The 20,095-nt window shown below is 39.9% G+C and overlaps 1 protein-coding gene across 1 annotated transcript in view; it reads right to left on the bottom strand.

Moving 5' to 3' along the window:
• The window catches only part of SLC9A9 (solute carrier family 9 member A9), a 532,106-nt gene that overhangs the window by 255,244 nt on the left and 256,767 nt on the right, over positions 1-20,095 (bottom strand). Inside the window, exon 9 of the mRNA XM_024769140.1 lies at positions 3,305-3,393. Within this exon, the coding sequence (XP_024624908.1) occupies positions 3,305-3,393 (89 nt within the window). The remainder of the gene's footprint in view (positions 1-3,304; positions 3,394-20,095) is intronic.

Below are 20,095 nucleotides of genomic sequence, written 5' to 3' on the forward strand. Positions count from 1 at the left end.
TAATGTATTCTGTAACCATGTGTTGTCATATAATACTTTCTAAACCTTTGTCCGTTTCAAAAGGAAACAGTGGCAATCTCTATAATACCTGCCTCAGCTTTTCTTTACAATTTATAATTGGTTTCCCACATGGAGTTTAAACTTTGCTTGCTACATTGGTGCAGATGTGGCCAAGGACTTTTGATCTGTGAAGTTCATTAAAGTACTTGATCTCATTGTTTTTTTAAAATGGTGACCTCGGACTCTATATGCTAGACTGGGGAATATATGTGTAGATGTATGCATATATATTCATGTATAAATATGCACAGTTGCTATGTATGCACATATCGCGAGAAAAAATAAATAGAAAATGAGAGATCCTGAAAGAAAAGAAGTGAGAAAGGCATGAGAAGGGAAGGGAAGGGAATTAGCATTCATTAAGCTCCTACTATGAACCAGACACCCAGGAAAGAAGGCGATGGGGAGAGCAAAGATGGAGGGATGCAATTATCTGGATGTTAAAGAATGAACTTGTAAAAATCTCCTTCCCTAAAGGAGACTGCTGTAAAAATGGATGCTGGCAGCCCATCAGGGAGTGCTTGTCAAGCCATTCAGAGGAGAACAGAAGGCTGTGGGGCACTGATTTTGGCTTTGTCTCCCCTAGGTGCTGGGCTGCTGTCTCGCCATGAGATGAGTTATCTTTGAAGTTCTGCTGAGTAGTCTAGATAGCGTGACTTAAAAGTGCAAGTCTCTAAACAGAGTTCAGCCTTTCGGAATACAAATGCTCAGAGAACCATATGAGGTCAGGAAAAACCAGCCCAAGATATTTCCCTTTAAGTTCTAGAGAATGCTAGTAGTCTCCATAATTAAAAGGATCCTAGGAGACTATGTATCGGAAGTTTCTAGGTACTGGTATCAGTTTTTTGGTTCATTTTTTAAAATTGGGGCTCCTTAAAATGTCTGTAATTGCATCTTCTGTGTCCTCTGATGGGCAGAGACAAGGGTGACCTTGCAGAGTCCCTGCTGGGTAGGTAGGAGATGGGCTCAGGTCCAGCTGAGCTTGGGACATGACAAAGAGAGAAGGATGAAAACAATAGCCATGTTATAGAGCTTTAAGGTAAGTCTTTGAAAACTGTTTAGGAATGCCTAGCCAATCACAGGTTTGCTTAGTTGTCTTTTTGGGTTTTTTCCACTCCCACTGCCCCAACATCAGATGTTCTCAGCATCACTGGGCTTATTATAGGAGCCTATCTACCTCCATTTGCATTTTGGGATAGATTGAAATCATTTGGTTCTATTCTTCATAATTTTCTATATCCATGTTCCTTGTCATGTAACTTTACAGTGCTCTCCCACTGTGAGCTAGTGACCTGCTTAGTCCCTTGACCCTGGGCTCAGCCATGTGATTTTCTTTACCTATAGGATGTTTAGGAAATGTGATGCAAGCAGAAGCTTGAAATGAACTGGCACACGGGGGTTTGTTCTTCTGCCAGGAGAAGAATGACAGACACGGGGCACTGGTTAAGGTGCTCCAGACAAGCCCACTCTAGCATAGAGCCCCACCAAACCCACAGACAGTGAACCATCCTAGCTGAGACAAGTAGAGCCACCCAGATCAACCCAGATCAAAAGAGCTAAGCCCTGCAGATGCACGATAAATAAGTGTTTATTGTTAAATGCCACTGGGGTTGCTTGTTATACAGCACAAGCTAGTTGATACAAGTGCCATTTGATCCACGCTCTTCTTGTCTGTCAGTTGATATTTCTAAAATGGAACTTCGATTATCCGAAAATTACTCTACCTAAGACACTTCAATGACTTCCTGTTATGGGCTGAGTGATGTCATCCTAAATTCACATGTTGAATTCCTAACCCCCAGTACCTCAGGATCTGACCTTATTTGGAAATAGGGTCCTTGAAAATGTAATTAGTTAAGTTGAGATGAGGTCATACTGGAGTATGGTGGGTCCCTATTCTAGTATGGTTGGTATCCTTATAAAAAGGGTAAATTTAGAGACAGACATGCTCACAAGGAGAATGCCATGTGAACATGAAGGCAGAGATTAGGATAGTGTGTCTACAAGCCAGAGAACACCAAAGATTGTCAGAAAACCACCAGAAGGTAAAAACAAGGAATAGAACAGATTCTCCCTCAGAACCCTCAGAAGGAACTAATCCTACCTATACCTTGATCTCAGACTTCTACCGTCTAGACGTGTAAGACAATAAATTTCTGTTGTTAGAGCCACTCCCCGTCACCTTTAGGTTAAAGTCTAAACTTCTTCACAAGGTATGAAAGTCCTTCAGTAAGCTGGTCTCTGGCTGTGTGGGCAGTCTCATCGCATACTATATTCCACTAACTTCAGCCTTACCCCATGCACTAGCCACATAGAACTATTTAAAGTGCTCCAGTAAACTGCTTCAGAGCTTTTGTCCATGCTACAACCTTGGCTTCGAACGCCCTTCCTGCTACCTTCTCATGCCCCGCTGGATCCCACATCTTTACCTAATTAACTTCTATTTGTATTTCCAGCTCCAGATTGGGCTATCATCTCTGGAAACTTTCTCTTCGCCTTCCCAGGCCTAACCATGGGAGGAGGCCCTATTGAATTCTCCCCAAACAACCTATATAGACATTTCTATCTCAGAACTTATCACACTGTGGATAATTAATTGCTCACTGCACATCTTTATCCTCCTCAACAGACTTGATAATGAACCACTTAAAGGCAGGTTCATATATTATCTGCCCTTTTATTCCTCGTACCAAGCACAGTGCTTGGCACACAGTGGTGACGCAGCAAATGTATGTGGAAGGAATCTGTGAGTGTTTATGTGCCAATATCAAAACAGATGTGTTCCTGGCATACGGGAGATACATTCTGCTTATGTGACAACTGGCAGTTGAGTTTACTTGAAAGCAAAAGCACCCAATTAAAGACCAAACATTACTTCCTTATCCTTCTTCATTTCCTTCTTTCTATAAAACTATCCAATCTCACATGCTTTATAATGCTTTGACATGTAAGTGACTCTGAATTATTACTGACGGTGGGACTTTCATCTTCAAGACTGACAGTCTACGTTCCACATTTCTCAGGAGGGAGAGACTATTATAACTATATTTTTGCTTACCAAGAGAATTGTTAATAGTTATCCTGAAGAAAAAAAAAAATCTATAAATATCCAACCTATAACGAAGCCTTCAGCTTACTGCCTTCCTTTACTAATGAAATTCTTTCCAAGTGCCCGACCAGAAATTGCCACATAACAATTACACTGAGAAAAGAGACAAAGCCTGTAGTGAGTTTTTTCTTTTACCTGTTTAGTCCTCATTTTGGAATCCAACGACAGATTGTTGTAGGTATAATGTGCCTGTGTGACTCCACAGAAGAGAACAGCAACTATCCCTGAAATTTAAAAACATACCAGTCAAAATCAATTTTCTTTCCCATCTAAGTCAAAGGGGTAGGGCTATCCCAGCTGGAAAACAGACTTGGCATCAGTAGAGTTAAAATTGCTAATAATTATGGTGATGAAACCTTTGGTAAACCTGGCTGCTTACTTTAAACATGGAACTTAACAGGATTAAAGTTAAAGAAAAGCGTTAAGAAGTAGATTCTTCCTGGGGAATAAATGATTCTCTGGTCATGTGTTAGGAAAGTTATACTTGGAAACCCATGAACAAAAGACTATATAGTCAATTCCAGGCCTCTCACAGCTAGTGCCAGCTACTCGGCTGCATTTTATACTAAATGCTGGCATATTTGCTTAGACATTTGCTTTCCACTGTGCACCTTCAGGAGCCTGAGAAGTTCCTATCATTCCATAACTTAGTATTAAAAACCACGAGTCCTAAACCTAAGGCATCTACAAGGGTTCAGTTGCTTCTGCCAATACTCCTACTTGCCAAGTCCAGAAAGAGATCCTTGTTTGCCTCTACACCTCCCTGGCAAAGCTGGGGGCTTTGTCTTTCTGCTGCTGGATAATCTCGTGAACACATCCAAGGCACACACTCCTTGAAGGTAAGCTGGTCTGTTCTTGTGTGCTTCTTATCCACAGTGGGCCCCCAGCTGCTCCTTGGCTGGTTGCAGGATTTATTTCTTAAGCCATCATTATACCCAGTTTTAAATGCTACATGAAGCCACACATACCCTAGATGCTGCCTGGGGACAGAGGAGGAACAACCATGGGACAAATGTGTTATTTGTCCCTGGGCTCTGTTATTCTCTGGGTTATTGCTCCTGAGCTGGGGTGGGGAAGTGGTAGGGGCTGCATTCTACCTTGGATTAAAGATTTGATTAGCTGTGGGAAACTGGGCATAGAGGAGGGCTTTGGGAAAAACACAAGATATAAGTAGTCTTCAACCCAAACCAAGGGGATTGAATTGAATTTTAAACAGCAGACTCTTTCCAACTAAAAACACTCATAAATTAAATGCTGATGATTCTTAAGAGTATAGAGATATGTGAACTGAATACTGACATTTCAAATGAAATAAAAATTCTGCAGTAAAGAATTTTAAAGAACCAAGCATATTTTTTATATGTACACTGTATGCTTCTATTTATATGTTGGTTATTTTGGGCGTTGGCTTTGGATAAGATATTGCTAAGACATATTTGTCTAATACATTTACATCACTTATTTCCTTTTAATATTATGCTTCAAACTTTTAGGCAAAAGAATAAAAACAACTAGGAAATTGTGCCAAGAAATAATATATGCAGTAAGCATTTATATAGTTGCTTTGGGTAACTTTTCAGTTTTCTAGCCTCTCTTCAGAAATTCAAAGAAAAAACTGCTTAGGAAATACTATATTTCTCTCTTCACAGAATTTCTATTAAAAAACAACCAGTACCAGGGAAACTTTGGGGGTACTGGAGTACTTCAAGGACTTCAAGGAACTAGAAGGATTGCCATGCATGTTGTTTTGTCATCAAGTAGTTTTCTTTCTTTCTTTAAAAATGCAATTTATGTACCTCTGCTGATTCAGCAGTCTGTTGGAAGTTTTTCTGGGTGAGGTTTAGCCGACCTCCCACTGTTGTGGAAATGTTTTGACTATATATTGATCTGCAGAGAAGTAGTGAATAAAAAGGGAGGGGCATGTGGGTAGTGCACAAATGCATTCTGAGAACAAAAAGAAGTAACAAAGAATAAAGGATAGGGCTTCCCTGGTGGCGCAGTGGTTGGGAGTCCGCCTGCCGATGCAAGGGACACGGGTTCGTATCCCGATCCGGGAAGATCCCACATGCCGCGGAGCGGCTGGGCCCGTGAGCCATGGCCACTGAGCCTGCGCGTCTGGAGCCTGTGCTCCGCAACGGGAGAGGCCACAACAGTGAGAGGCCCATATACCGCAAAAAAAAAAATAAATAAAAAAAAAATAAAGGATAGGTAAGGGCCGTAAGATTGGCTGAATGCTTATTGTGGGCAAGGAACACACTAGTTTTATTCACATCATCTCATTTATTTCATTGATTTATTATCTCACAACAGGCTTCACACGATTCACCAGCCCTTCCCGCTCTCTTCCCCTTCTCAGTAATAGCATCTCCATTCTTCCTGCCATCCAGGCAAAAAACTCTGGGAAGGGCTTCCCTGGTGGCGCAGTGGTTGAGAGTCCGCCTGCCGATGCAGGGGACAAGGGTTCGTGCCCCGGTCCGGGAAGATCCCACATGCCGCGGAGCGGCTGGGCCCGTGAGCCATGGCCGCTGAGCCTGCGCGTCCGGAGCCTGTGCTCTGCAACGGGAGAGGCCACGACAGTGAGAGGCCCGTGTACCAAAAAACAAAACAAAACAAAACAAAACACTCTGGCAACACTCTTTACTTCTCCCCTCTCTGTACATCAGCAATGTTGTTGACTGGTCCTTCAAAATCTACCCGGCACGCCATCACCTCTCAACACCTCCACACTGACACCCTTTTCTAAGTCACCAGCATTTTCTGCCCGGATTACAGCAAGAGCTTCCTAATTGCACCTCCGACCCCGTCTCCCTTGTTGACTCTCCACAGTCTACCTTCCACCCAGCAGCGCTAGTGAATCTTTTAAGACAGGTCAGATCATGTCAGTCCTCTGCTCCCAGCTCTGTAATGGAAACACATAACAAACAGGCCCTGTAGGATCTAGTCCTGCCTCCTCCTCCCCTCCCTGCGGCTCCCTGACCTCCGCTTTTCACGCTAAGCAGGTTCCACTGCAGGGCCCTTGCATGTCTGGTTCCCAAAGTCTTCTCCAGACACACACATGGCTCCCTCCTTTCCTTAAGATGTTACATTATCAGACTGGCCTCTGCTATGCACTCTATAAAACTAATCCCTCTCGTCGTTCTCTACTTTCCTACCTTGACCTATTTTTGTAATATTATTTACTGCCACCTAACATTTTATATATTTATAGGTTTATTTTCTGCCTTTCTGCACTGCAGTGGAAAGCTCAGGGAGTGCAGAGTGATTCACTGGTCCCCAGCCATTAGAGCAATGTCAGGCACATGGTAGGCACTCCACATATTTGCTGAATAAATAAATGAACATTCCTATCACCAGGTAACAAGAAACCAAAGTAATTTACTCAAGGTCACCTTGAAAGTGGCAGAGCTAAGATTCAAAATTCCACAGACTCCCTGTACTTTTCTGCCTGTATTAGACCCTCCAGGAAGGTTTTAAGGTAATCCTAAGCCATCTAAAAAATATCATTTCTGATGTCCCAGGGAAAGAGTCAGAGATCTGATGATGAAGATTATATACCTGAGTTGGCTGGACATCTCCTTTGAGGATATTTTCTCCAGTAGCTCCATTGGTTTTCCCATTAGAACACTAATAGGCAAAGTTTCTGCTAATACTTTTTGAGTTTTGTCTACAGATATGTCACACAAGCAGCAAACAATGGAGAGTCTGCCTACATGACCAGAGTCTTGGTGTTGTAATTAAAATAAAACAACAAAGCTGATCTGACCCTTAGTATTAGCATACATAATCATAATTCTATAGCTTGGTAATTAATTCACTCACACAAATTAACAGTTGCCAGTTTCCTACCTTACAAAAGTATGTTTTAATTACCACTATATTTTTACATACCTGTGCCTGCTAGCCCTAGTTGTACCACTGTTATGTGAGGCCCTAGACCACTCTCTTGCACGCTCTGGATCTCAGACTCTCAGTTGTAAAAAGGACGGGGAGGGGCACTAAGTGTTCCTTGTGCCAGGCTGTGAGCTAGTGTCTCAGCCCCAAGCCCACCCTCCTGTGCTGGTCTGTGATCCTGAGGCTGGGGCTCTCCAGAATACATCTTCCTTTGCCTGATGGGCTCTGTCAGTATAGAGCCCCAGGAGGAGAGTAGGACGCAGGAGGGGAGAGAAGGCCTTGCTCCCTCCTGTTTGCCTGCTGGTCCTGTCAGCTGCATCTCAGCAATGGTTCTTCACCACAGCTTTGGCAGTTGGTCCCAGCCTTGTGTTCTCTTTTTGTTTTTTGTTGTTTTCCTTCACTTGCAGACCAGCCTCCTGGGACCCCCTCAGAGAAAGCAGCAGCAGGCAGGCAGTGTCCTCAGAGGTCTGAGTCCCAGCTCCGTGGTTCCTTCTTAGGAGCTTCTAGATTCTTTTCCCTTTGCTCCTCCAGTCCAAGGGGTCACACTTGCTTCTTGCAGTGACTACCTCTGTGTTGTCTCAGTGCCCCTTTTTTACTTTCACAGCTCTTGCTAAGTATAAAAATTTTTTTTTTTAGTTTTTTAGTTTTTTTTTTATAGTTTTGTGTCTTATTCTCCATTTCTTCTTTCTGTGACTTTCTAGGATTGACATGATTCCATGAAATAATTTTAGGGTCATGGAACAATTATCTATTAAGAGTGTTTGAGGAGTTACAATTTTTTTTCTTTATTTTAAAATTATTTTTTAATCCGAGCAATACTAGAATATAAAAGAAATTAGTTAACATGGAATAAATTGATGATATATTTTACTATCAAATAGTTCAAAAATTCTTTCCCCCTCTAAAAATCAAAACAAAACAAAACAAATTGCATCCTTTGATCAAAATGTTATAAAACTGGAAATTAACAAAAAGCATAGCTACATAAATGTATCCATTAGAGATTTTTAACTGTATTCTTTTTAATAAAATTGGAGTTGAAGATGAAATCAAATTTGAAATTTTAGCTTATGTAGAGATAAATGACAGTAAGTGTATAGTACCTTTCTTATCAAAACCAATGGGATAAAACCAAAGGATTATTCAGAGGAAAGGTTATAGTCTTACTTGCATTCTATTAGAAAAAAAAAGGGAAATAAATGGACTATTTACCTAAAGAATCTAGACAAAAGACATAAAAGTGGAACCAAAGACAGTAGAATTAAAAACTTAATAAATAAAAATGAAAAAATACAGCCAAAGAGAACATTCCTAATAAGCATATGGTTCATGCCTTTCAGGCCTTGGGGTCCCTCAGGTGTCCATCCTCCCCAGGCTGCCGTTCTTTGGCCGTGGCTGCAGGTATGTAATGGGTGATGTTGGCCAAGGGCCTCACCCACCTAAGACTCAGTTTTCTCATTTGGATAGGGCCCACCTGTCTCACAGGTCTGTTCTAAGTATAAAGCAATACAATGGATTTTAACATGATTTGTAAACTAAACACTAAGAAGTAAATATAAGGTTTTGCTATAATTACTAGAAGTAGGTGAAAGGAGGAAGGCATGAAGAGAAGGAATGACTCAGAGAAGCTCATTACAGGTCTAAACACAACAACATTTCCTATTCAACAAGTTGCTGGGGGAAGAAATACAAAACATCTAGCACGTCTCACACATTTTATGTCCTTAATCATTATTTGTTGCCTTCTCTTCCACATCAACTCCTGCAACAAGGAAAAGCAGGTGAAAATGTGTGCCTCACTCCTAGAAGTCCAAACTTAGACAATTCTCAGTAATCCTACAGTTAAGGTATCCGATTTTTGCAAGTTCTATCTATCTACTGAGATATTCAATGAGGAAAGCATGGGTTATGGATATGGGGAATGCAAGGATGAATAAACCCAGTCCTAGACCTCAAGTAGCTTTATGTCTCCTACCAGAGACAGCACATACACAGAGATATCTAAAAGCAGGTAGAACTAAGTAGGGGATAAAAAAATGGGAATTCTGAGGGAGTGATTTCTTTTGGGCTGGGGAAAGTGGGAGAGAGATGGGGAAAGTTTTCCTAAAGGACACAGAGGCATTTAGGTCTTGGAAGATAAGAAGAATTTGGAGGTGCAGGGTCGGGGGTAGGGAATTCAATGTGAGTGAAGGGCGAAAGCTAGGAAACTATGTGGCATGTCCCAGGAACATGCAGTTTACCTGCACACGTTGGGTTTGAATCTGTTATAGGTTAGGGAATAAATACACGTTGAATTAATTAATTACATTTTTCCAAATATTTCAAAACTTAGAAGAAACATCTAATATGCTCTATGTTTAAAATGATCTAGTGATCTAGTTTATTATAAGTATGAAAGTATGAAAGTATTATAATGAAACTAATTATTATAAGTATGAAAGTATTTCTCTTACATGCTGTATTAGTCCTAGTATCCATAAAATAGAACTATGAAACATCTAGTATGTTGATCTTCTGCTGGCAAACGTTACTGCATTTTCTTTCCTAACTGAGCTAAAATCTGATCATTCTGCTTCCATCTCTTCTGAAAAACACAAGCGGTCATTAAATGCAACTACGAGGGTTGCATGTCTAAGGTTTGGGTTTCAAGTTGTATTTATGGGGCCCTGTAGCAATGACAAGTGGAACCAAGTACATACATCCAGATCCACAGGGAGGGAGCATGCTTAAAAATATCTGAGAACTAAAATAGATAAGGAGCTCTGAAAGAAATTAAGAAGTGGCTTAGAGAAAATAATAATAAGAGTTTCTGACTCACATGTGTGCTCAAAATTGCCTATCAGTTTGCACAGTGAGCTTTCAGTGGTGGGCAAGATCGCTGAAGAGCTGTCTGCAAGGACTCATTTGTGCAATTTTGAATAAGGACTAGAACCGATACTTCATGACACTAACTAAAAGAGCTGTATGAGAAACCACAAAGAGGTATACAGTTAAATTCAAATTATTGGCAGGCAAAGAAGTTTAGGAAACAGCATGAGGAGGTCTGTAATTCTTTGGGAAGAATAATGATTCTGCCGGCAAGTAAATTCTTTCCAGAGAGATCAATTTTTTTTTAATAAATTTATTTTATTTATTTTTATTTTTGGCTGCGTTGGGTCTTCGTTGCAGTGCACGGGCTTCTCATTGCAGTGGCTTCTCTTATTGCGGAGCACGACACGCGGGCTTCAGTAGTTGTGGCGCACGGGCTTAGTTACTCCGCGGCATGTGGGATCTGCCCGGGCCAGGGCTCGAACCCGTGTCCCCTGCATTGGCAGGCGGACTCCCAACCACTGCGCCACCAGGGAAGCCCCAGAGAGATCAAATTTGAGAGGACAATTAGCTCCTTTTGGTTAACAGAACACCATTTACACTGTTCTCCATGATTCCCACTTCTGGACCTTCTCAGAAAGCATTAGTGTTACTAATGCTTGTGTATATACAGTATTTAGTAACATTAACCTATGCTTACACACATCACACACAAACCTATGCTTACATGACATCAAGGTTCATTGTGTGGTTGTAAATTATGTGAGAAAAAATGTACTACAATGGGTATCAGGAGACCTGGGTTCTATCTGGCATAGTTCAGACACTTAACTAGTTGAATGACTAATGCAATTCAAATTCATTGCCTGGTCCATTGTTTTCTTCTCAAAGAATTGAAGAAGATGGTCTGCACTAGTGTTCTTTAGATTGGGGTATGCAAGAAACCCACTGAAGCGTAGAAGAAAATATAAGAACTTCATAAATTTTTTTAAACTTTTTATTTTATATTGGAGTACAGTTGATTAATAATGTGATCGTTTCAGGTTCATAACTTTTAATTAGAACTTTTGTGTATTTTAAGGTAAGTAAGTACCATTGTGGGCAAAAAAATATGCTCATGTGCAGATACGTGCATGATAAAACTATCTTATTTTATTTTTTTATGATAAGGGTCAAGAAACTGTGGTAAATACTGCTCTAGATGATCTCTAAGCACCTTCCCCATCTTAAGTGTCTGTGATCTGAACTGCTGTTTTTACATTTGCTTCAAGGACTGCATATATGGAATTTAAGAATTACATGGTACCCCCACGTCCTCATGTGGACTTCCTGGCAACTAGATTACCTTCTCGACCTAGATTTCCTCAAGGGCTGGGTCTATGACCTCCTTCTTTGTATTGCTCCCAATCCCATAACAGTGCCCAGTAGACATCAGACACTCAAATGCAGGTTTGTCAAAGTAACGAATCTCTATTTCAAGAAATATTTATCTGCTCTAAAAAGAGAACGAAGGAGAAATTATTTTTGATCCTCACATACAAATAGATGTTTATCTGGATTTATTAGTGGCAGAGTCTATTTTCTTCTAACATTTAAATTTTCTTATTCAAGACTATTGTCACGTACGGTCTCTGCTACTGATAACATTATTCAGTGGTTCTTTTCTCATTAAAAGTTGATGAAGACTTCAGATACAGAAGCTGAAAAATAAACATCTGTCACATGGAGGATGATTTTCTTTGACACTAAATGCAGACTTGAGGGGTTTCTAAGACTGGAGAATATTGCGTTTTTGGACAGGAAATATTGATTATATCATCAGAACACAGAAAAAGAGCGAGTGAGAAAGAAAAAACTGTGTCTTGCTCTCAGGCGGCACTCTGAGGGGTTTTAAGGTTGATGGGTTATTTTTCCATGCCACACTTTTATTTATTTTTGATCTAGTAAAACGAGACGTTTTTGACAGGTTTCCTACCACCACTGCTGAACGTGAACCTGGAACTGAGAAGTCAAAGATTTAACGAAATGGAAAACTCCTTCAGGGAATATGAAGGATTCCAAGTTTGCAAAGAATACAATTACTGTCTAGTTTACTATATTTGGCAATGCTACGGTTGGCAGATGAATGATGAGTCTGTGGGATACAAGAATATCAATATAGAAAACAGCACAAATCTATGTTCTTCTTTCTAGATCCTCCAGTGCAGAGGGTAGGCATGCATTTAAGATTACTTCCTGTCTGTGTTGCAAGGTTTATAAATTTCCATTTAAAACAAAAAATTCCTTAAATAATGTAGTAGTGAGTACTTATGCAAATTAACTTGAGGTCTGGAGGAGAAGAAAAATATCCTTTTGTTTAGATCCCTGGCTTTCCACCTCAAATGTTGGTACTGTCAGGTTTACTCCTTCTTTTCAGTTTTCATTTCCTTGGAGTCGCTTAATACATGTACACCAATGTCACCTAAATCTCTAGTCAGCAGCCTCATCCCAGATATCCATGTCCAATTGACCACTGTACCTTTCCATGTAGAAGTTCCATACTTGTATAGAATCCAGAAGACTTTCAAATGGACTAATTTTTTTTTTTTCCGGTACGCGGGCCTCTCACTGTTTTCTACACGCCTGTGCAGGACACGAGGAACTTTCTCTTTTCCCTATGGCTGCTGGCACCGTGAGGAGATGTTAAGTAAAGACAGAAAACATTTACAGTGAAGAAAGCAGAGGTAAATTTGTCCACTACTCAAGTTACATGTGCAAGATTGTTTGAATATTGAAATGATGAGCTATTTGGTTCAAGAAAGTGCAGGTGTGAGTTAATGAGTTATTATGCTAGGAGATGTATTTTACACCTGTGTTTATTGAGATGGCGTCTTTGCGTGTTTGCCCTTGGTTCAGCAAGCTAGTTAATAAATCCCCTTGAGAATTTTGGGTGTCTATTGCTACAGCTTGAATGCCTAATAGTTTGAGCCTCTGGCTCTATTTTTGGCTTGGAAAACACTCAGTGCACCTCATTTATTGGTGAATTGTTGGCTAATTAAGTTGGATTCATATGGTCCTGTCAATATGAAAGCAAGAACAGTTTGAAGCTGAGATGTCAGCTAATGACATGTATTTAGAAGGTAAAACCGGCCAGATTTGATTTGAGAAACAATTTAAACTAAGTCCCTCCTGGTGATTTGTTTTATTTACTGAGATCTAGAAATATATTTCCCATCCAGTCATGCAATGCATCAGTGGCAAGCCAAATGGAACACATTTATCTCTGAACTAGAAGCCTTCTTAAGAGTTTCAGACAAGTATTTGGCAAGGCGAGAGATGATGGAGATGAGAAGTAATGAGCCAGCTTACTTACTCAGATCAAGTAAAGTCTCAACGTGTCCAGTAATAGTCAATTCATTTGGAAATCTTTCCTCGTCTGTTGCCAAAAAGAAAGACATTCCCAGTTTCCCCTTTTCCCAACTACTTATTCTACAAAAGCCTTTCAAGAGCTGACCGGACAGATAAGCAGGACCTGAGCTTTCAGGTGTCAGCTTTTCCTTATCATGACAATGTAATTAGGCCCTTGTCATTTGAGACCAATGGGGCAACAAGGCTGGGTGACGTCATTGAGGTGAATTGACTGTTTATGTCGTGCTTCATGTTTGTGTGTGCTGAGTTCTTCTCTCGTTCAGACATCTTGGTCAATTCCTTAGTGAATGAGCCAGAGCGGCATTTGTTTTTACCCTTCTACATTCAAAAATTTTTTCAGGGTCTCTTACTCTCTAGAGTCAGACTACAAAGCCCAATAGCATTGCTTAGTACAGTAATCAGGACTTTTTTTCTTTCAGATTTTTACACGTTTGTTTTCTTAGATGGAAACTATTCTAAGCTGAGTAAATAGTGGGCTATACTGTTTAACTTTTTGTATGAGAAAGTGAGGGATGCCAACGGCCTCCCTCCTCCTCCTTCACTTCCAGCTGACATAAAATATGCCCTAAGAACCTAAAAATGGAAGCTGCCTTTATTACAACAGTGCCTGGAAGCAGAGAAATCATTAGATGCAGTGTCAATGTTGCCATTAGAAATCTTACTCTTTGGGTGTTTAATGACAGTCCCTGAAAGTTTGCTTCTGGCAAAAACCTGACCTCCAGGGCTTCCCTGGTGGCGCAGTGGTTGAGAGTCCGCCTGTCGAGGCAGGGGACACGGGTTCGTGCCCCGGTCCAGGAAGATCCCACATGCCGCGGAGCGGCTGGGCCTGTGAGCCATGGCCGCTGAGCTTGTGCGTCCGGAGCCTGTGCTCCGCAACGGGAGAGGCCACAACAGGGAGAGGCCCGCGTACCGCAAAAAAAAAAAAAAAAAAAAAAAAAAAAAAACCTGACCCCCAAAGTCTCAGCTGGGAAACAAATTATAAAAATGAATTTTCAAACCACCTGTCCAGCTGTGCTTTTTGGTTATCTTTATAAACTGAAAAGCAGCTTCTACGACAGGATTCAATGCCACCAGAGATTATGCTATAAATAATACTGCTGAATTATTTTCAATATTCAATTTAAAATAATGGCTCAGTAACCTAATGACTTTTAGAAAATAGGCCAAGAAAAATTCTACTTGATCAGAAATTAGGTATGCATGTGTACCAGGTACCTGACAGAGAGAATACCTCAGGTCATGTATTTACTCAAAAGCCACATTTTGTATGTGTGCCATGTCCTTCCACTACAAAATAATAAAATCTTTTTACCTCAGCAGTAAAGAAAACTGAGATACCAATTAACAGGGTGACATTCCTATCCCTCAGCAAGTTAGCAGAAGAACTAGAAATCCGAGACATACCCCTTAGTGGCTGATTTTGTAATTAGGGCAGAAACTTCCATATACGTTCTCTTCCTTCTATGCTCTCCCAGCTTGTGAGGACTCCCTAAAGTCCATTTCCGTCTACACACCCTTATCTTCTAGAAAGACTTCTCACTTGCATTTGATATTCTGCCCAGTCTTCGTAAATAAAAGTTTTCTCAGACAGCACTTGTACATTTCCAGTAGCAGAGCATCAGACCTTTGGGTAATAGAAATGCCAACCTTCATTTGCATGTCTAAAAGCCACTCGTTTCCATAAAGCTAAGTGCTTCTGTGTGACTATTGAACATTTGCAGGTGCAATTTCTAAGAGACTGAGATGAGGCGGCTGCAAATGTGGCCCTTGAAGTAAAAGATGATCAAAATAAATCAAATGATCATCATCAAATTAGTAACAACTAAAAGTGAAAGCAGCAAATGTGGTCATGAGCAAGCCCCACCCACCACACTGAAGTGTTCATAATGAATCTTATAAGGAGACGAATCGAAAAAGAATTATGAAGACTGTGCAAACGGTCTCTGTAAGCTTGAATGTTTTTGTTTGTCTGTCAGTATGCACCTGGCATGAGATGGTCCCAAGCATCCTAGCCTAGAGGCTGTGCTGTCTTTGAGCCTCTCTTCCCTTCTGAATTGTCACCAAGTTATGCAGCTTCTTTTGTTGAAATACCTCATAGATTATTCTTTCCCTTGTACTATTTAGATTTTTTTGTTTGCAAGCAATAAACACTGATTCTGGCAACTGTAATCAGAAAGGAATTTATTGGAGGGAAGAGGCATAAAGGCAGCTCCAGGGATCTGTGGCAGGAATAAGTAGAGGGTCCCAATAGGGTTTTGCTGTTGGAAAGTCTGGGTGCCAACAGTTGTATATACTTCTAACTCCCTCCTAAAAGTTCGTATCACAGGGAAGGAGTGTCTGTTTGACCTAGCTTCGGATGCCCCTATTCTCTTTGGCAGGGGAGGGTGGGGTACCTTGGTTAAGAAGATGGTATCTGATGGAGGAGGGGTAGTTCCCCAAACAACATCAGGATGCTATTCTCAGTGAAAGGGAGAACGGGTGCTGGGCAGCCAAAGCCGACATATGCCCACCATATTCTTTTAGATTAGGCTCTTGTTTCCCAAGGTCTCCACGTCTCCATTTTAACCTAAGAGTTAGGGAAATGAAATTGCAGATTAATGTAATTTATGATATATCCTTTAGTTGATGTATGAATCTGCTCTGAAATACCCTGACCGGTGGACATAAAGAATCTACAAGGGCTTCCCTGGTGGCGCAGTGGTTGAGAGTCCGCTTGCCAATGCAGGGGATGCGGGTTCGTGCCCCGGTCCGGGAAGATCCCACATGCCGCGGAGCGGCTGGGCCCGTGAGCCATGGCCGCTGAGCCTGCGCGTCCGGAGCCTGTGCTCCGCAACGGGAGAGGCCACAACAGTGAGAGAGGTCCGCGTACCGCAAAAAAAAAAAAAAAAAAGAATCTACAAGAATATTATCAGGCATAAGGCACTCACTAACTCATAAAACAGTCTGTTATTCAGGTTTTAGAAATTTTTCATTTTGTTAAACTAAAATCATTCATTCCATTGCTCAAAAGATATTGAATGCCTAGCATGCTTCAGCCACACTGCTGGTGTTGATATAGTCCTCACAAACCTGATAGTCTAATATAATTTTGGCCCATCAATCCAAATTCTACACATCAGCTATGGTTCTATATTTCAGAACTGCGGAGAGTAAATCAAATAGCATGGTGAGGTCTAGATGCACATAAACAAACAATAGCCTTCCGGAAACTATAATGGAAGAAGTTTCCATTCATCATAGTATGCCAAAATATAAAATAGCTTAAAAAGTACTTAACAAGAAATTTGTAGGTCTAATGTGAAGACACCTATAAAGATTTACTAAGGGCCATAAAAGATGAGTTGAATAAATGGAGAGACATAACATATTCCTCTGTGGGAAGACTCAACACTGCAAGAACACCATTCCTCGTCAAATTAATCTAAAAATTTCATACAACCCCAATCATAATCCTAAAGTTATTTTCTGCTTGAAACATAAGAGAGTTATTTTAAGTCATTCTGGAATATAAATATGTGAGATAGCAAAGAATCTCTTGAAATTGCTATTAAAAGGAACCATGGAGTTGAAATGATGAAAACAGTAACGACCAAGAGCTCAGCGGAAAAACAGAAAGCCCAGAACATATATACACATATATGTACCTACATACATGGACATTACATTGTAAGTTCATAGGTTAAGTTTGAAGGGTGTTAGGATGAGTGAGTAACAATCTAGGAAGAAAATCAAATCCCTGCTGTATCTCGCACCTCATAGCAAGACAAGTTCCAGATGGATTCCAATGCAAAAATAAAACCAGACGAATGTTAAAAAAACGTATACATTATTATTAATAACAGTGGGCTTTATAAGTAGAAATCAATAAAATCTTGGGCTTTCGAAGGAAGAGATAAAATTAACCACATGAAACTTGAAAATGTCTATACCAACATTTCCCTTACATAAACAAATAAAGCATAACATATTTAAAAGGTAAAGCCGTGAATTGGAAAATATTTATAGCCTACATGACAGTCAAAAGGTTAATATTTTTTAATAGATAAAGAGCTTCTAAAATTTAACGTGACAAAAATAAGCACTTCAATAGGAAAAAAGGACAAAGGTCATAAACAGGTAGTTCACCAAGGGAGAAATACAAATTGCCAATGACATATAATTAAAATGATTTCCTCAGTAAAAATATAATGAATTTAAATCAGAATAAGATGGAACTTGATTATCAAATTAGCAGGGGTGAATATGAGTTCGGGTGATGAAGATGTGAGTGAGTGAGCTCTCTCTTACATCGTTGGTGGACGTATAAAGGAATGCAAATTTTCTGGAGGATAACTTGGATAAATTTTTCCAAGACATTAAAATGTTAGCATTCTTATTAACCCAGGAATTTTATTTTTAGTCAGTTATATAAATAGAAGTTCATACATCAAGCTATAAGGATTACCATTGCAATCAAATTAACAATGTTGAAAACTATAAACAATCAAAAGGTTGGTGTAATAAATTATGGCAAGTTAATATGATATAGTACTAGGCAGCAATTAAAAATAATAATATAGAAGAATATTTAATGCCATGAAAAACATTCACTATAAATTGTTAAGTGAAAAAAAGCAAGTTACTTAAAAATAAAAATGTAATTACATATATGTATGCATGTATATATTTACTTATGTATATGTATTTGCATATAATTAGATCAATTCAGACAAATACTAACAATAGTTATTAATAGGCAGTGAGAATACAGGTAACTCTAATTTTATTTCCTTCTGTAAATCTACATCTTCCACATTTTCTACAATGTATATGCCTTACCTTGGTAGTAAGAAAAAATAAAAAGTATATTCTTAAAACAGATATATTTTGTTTAAAGCATCAGAAATCCTTTTTTTTAAATGAAATCTTAGGTGAACCCAATCTATGGAACCAATAAGAGGGGTGAAGTAGGGGTGGTAGGCCTAGAGGCCTGCTCCCTTGATGGGCACCCTTGAGCCCTCACCTAGCAATGTCAGGGCTGGGGGAATTCTGCTGAGAACCCGATGTGTGTAAACACCATTTCTAGGTCCTACATGATTTGTTCTCAGTGAACCCATACACGGCCCCAGGATGGCTGGTTACCATTACAGTTACTCATAAACTATTTAATAGCTCATTTCATTTAGTTCACTACATTCATTGACATATGTTCATTCGTTAAGCACTTTCTGAAAATTTTTCTAGATTTTAGCTTTGCGTTATAGTAGTTTACTTGTGGATTAGAGATAAAAAGATTTTCTTACTGCATGAAATATCCTCAGAGAATACAATTTAATTCCACACCATCAGATTTTATTGAAGGTTGATATGAGAAATGATTACATGAAGAATGGATCTCCATCTTCCCTAAAACAATACATTGTCTGTTATGATGCTCAAAGGCCCTTACATAAAGATGTGTGTGATAAATTCCCCTAAAGTTTTAGAAAAAAAGGTTGCCCATTTTTATAAATAATTGTGACTTCCTTTTATAGTACTGTATTATTCCTATATAACTCATCATGTTTCCCTTTTGGCTTTGGCTGCCAGAAAGCTCAGAGCTGTATTTATTGCCAAACCACAGCAATGAACAGCTGCCTCATTTTGCAGAAAAACTCTATCCCAAAGCACTTGAGTGTCTAGCCTCAACTAAATGGTCCCATGATACGCATGGCTCAGGTTATGAGTTGTCTCAAAGCCAATTTAGAAATAGGCAAGGATTAGATAATAAACAAACACACACATAAGTAATTTGGACTTAGCAGGCTTGGTCTTCGGCAGTACAAAACGCTCACACCTGAAGTTTGATTTGTATCAAATGCCTTTCGGGCATGTTGCTTAATCTGGAGTACTGTTCTGGATGAGCGCTCCCCTGGGTGCAGACGTGGACGTTTGGGTCTTTCTGCTACCAAGGCCCACACACGCATCCACCTACCCCATGATGCTGGCTCCTTAGAAGTGATCTGCATGGTATCCAATAAGGATATCAGGTCAAAAGCATAGCAAAAGCGCAAGGCACAGATAAACTAAGAGTTTATACGTGGACCATAACCCTAAAAACATTTAAGAAAACGAGATATTGCTGAATTGGATCAGGAAATAGACAATCTTCACAAACAGAAACAATCTTAAGCACTGGGATATGTGCGCATAAGTGTGTGTGTGTGTGTGTATTACAATGATCAACAGTAGACTAAAAATGATCAGGTGAGTTAAGGTACTTCTTTACCTTTCCAGAAGGTCAAATATGTATTCTTTTTGTTAACATTACTCACATCATTTTACAATATGGTAAGTGCTGAAAAGGTCATGGAATGTGGAGGAAAGGGAACCACAATTTTCTGAATGATGTATGTAAGTTGTTTCCTCCATTATTTCATTTAAGAGACACCAGTATCCTTTTTCTTTGTAATGCATAAGCTCTTTAGCAACCTTTCTAATAACACGGTAAGGTTCTAATATAATGGATGTTGTGTTAGAATGGTTTGGAATGATACTGGGCCTGGTAGGGTGGACTCTGGTAATGCAGTCTTGATTATAGTGTCATAATAACTGGCAGGTGGCTGTCTGTATCAGCAACAGACACCCTCAAAGCCTGTGGAAATAGCTTGGTTCCCATGGCTATGAAGTAAGGCGGGTCAGCTGCCCAGAGCAACAGATTATCATTACAAAAAAGATTTGCCATGGCTTTCACAGGAGAGGCCAAACCAGCCTAGAAGCAAATGGACGAGGCAGGCTTCTGGGGCCCCAAATATCTTCCTACTCCTGGGGGCCTGCCTCATATTCTATAGATAGAATTTC

This window comes from Neophocaena asiaeorientalis, unplaced genomic scaffold, assembly GCF_003031525.2.
Source record: "Neophocaena asiaeorientalis asiaeorientalis breed wild unplaced genomic scaffold, Neophocaena_asiaeorientalis_V1.1 scaffold118, whole genome shotgun sequence".
NCBI lineage: Eukaryota > Metazoa > Chordata > Mammalia > Artiodactyla > Phocoenidae > Neophocaena > Neophocaena asiaeorientalis.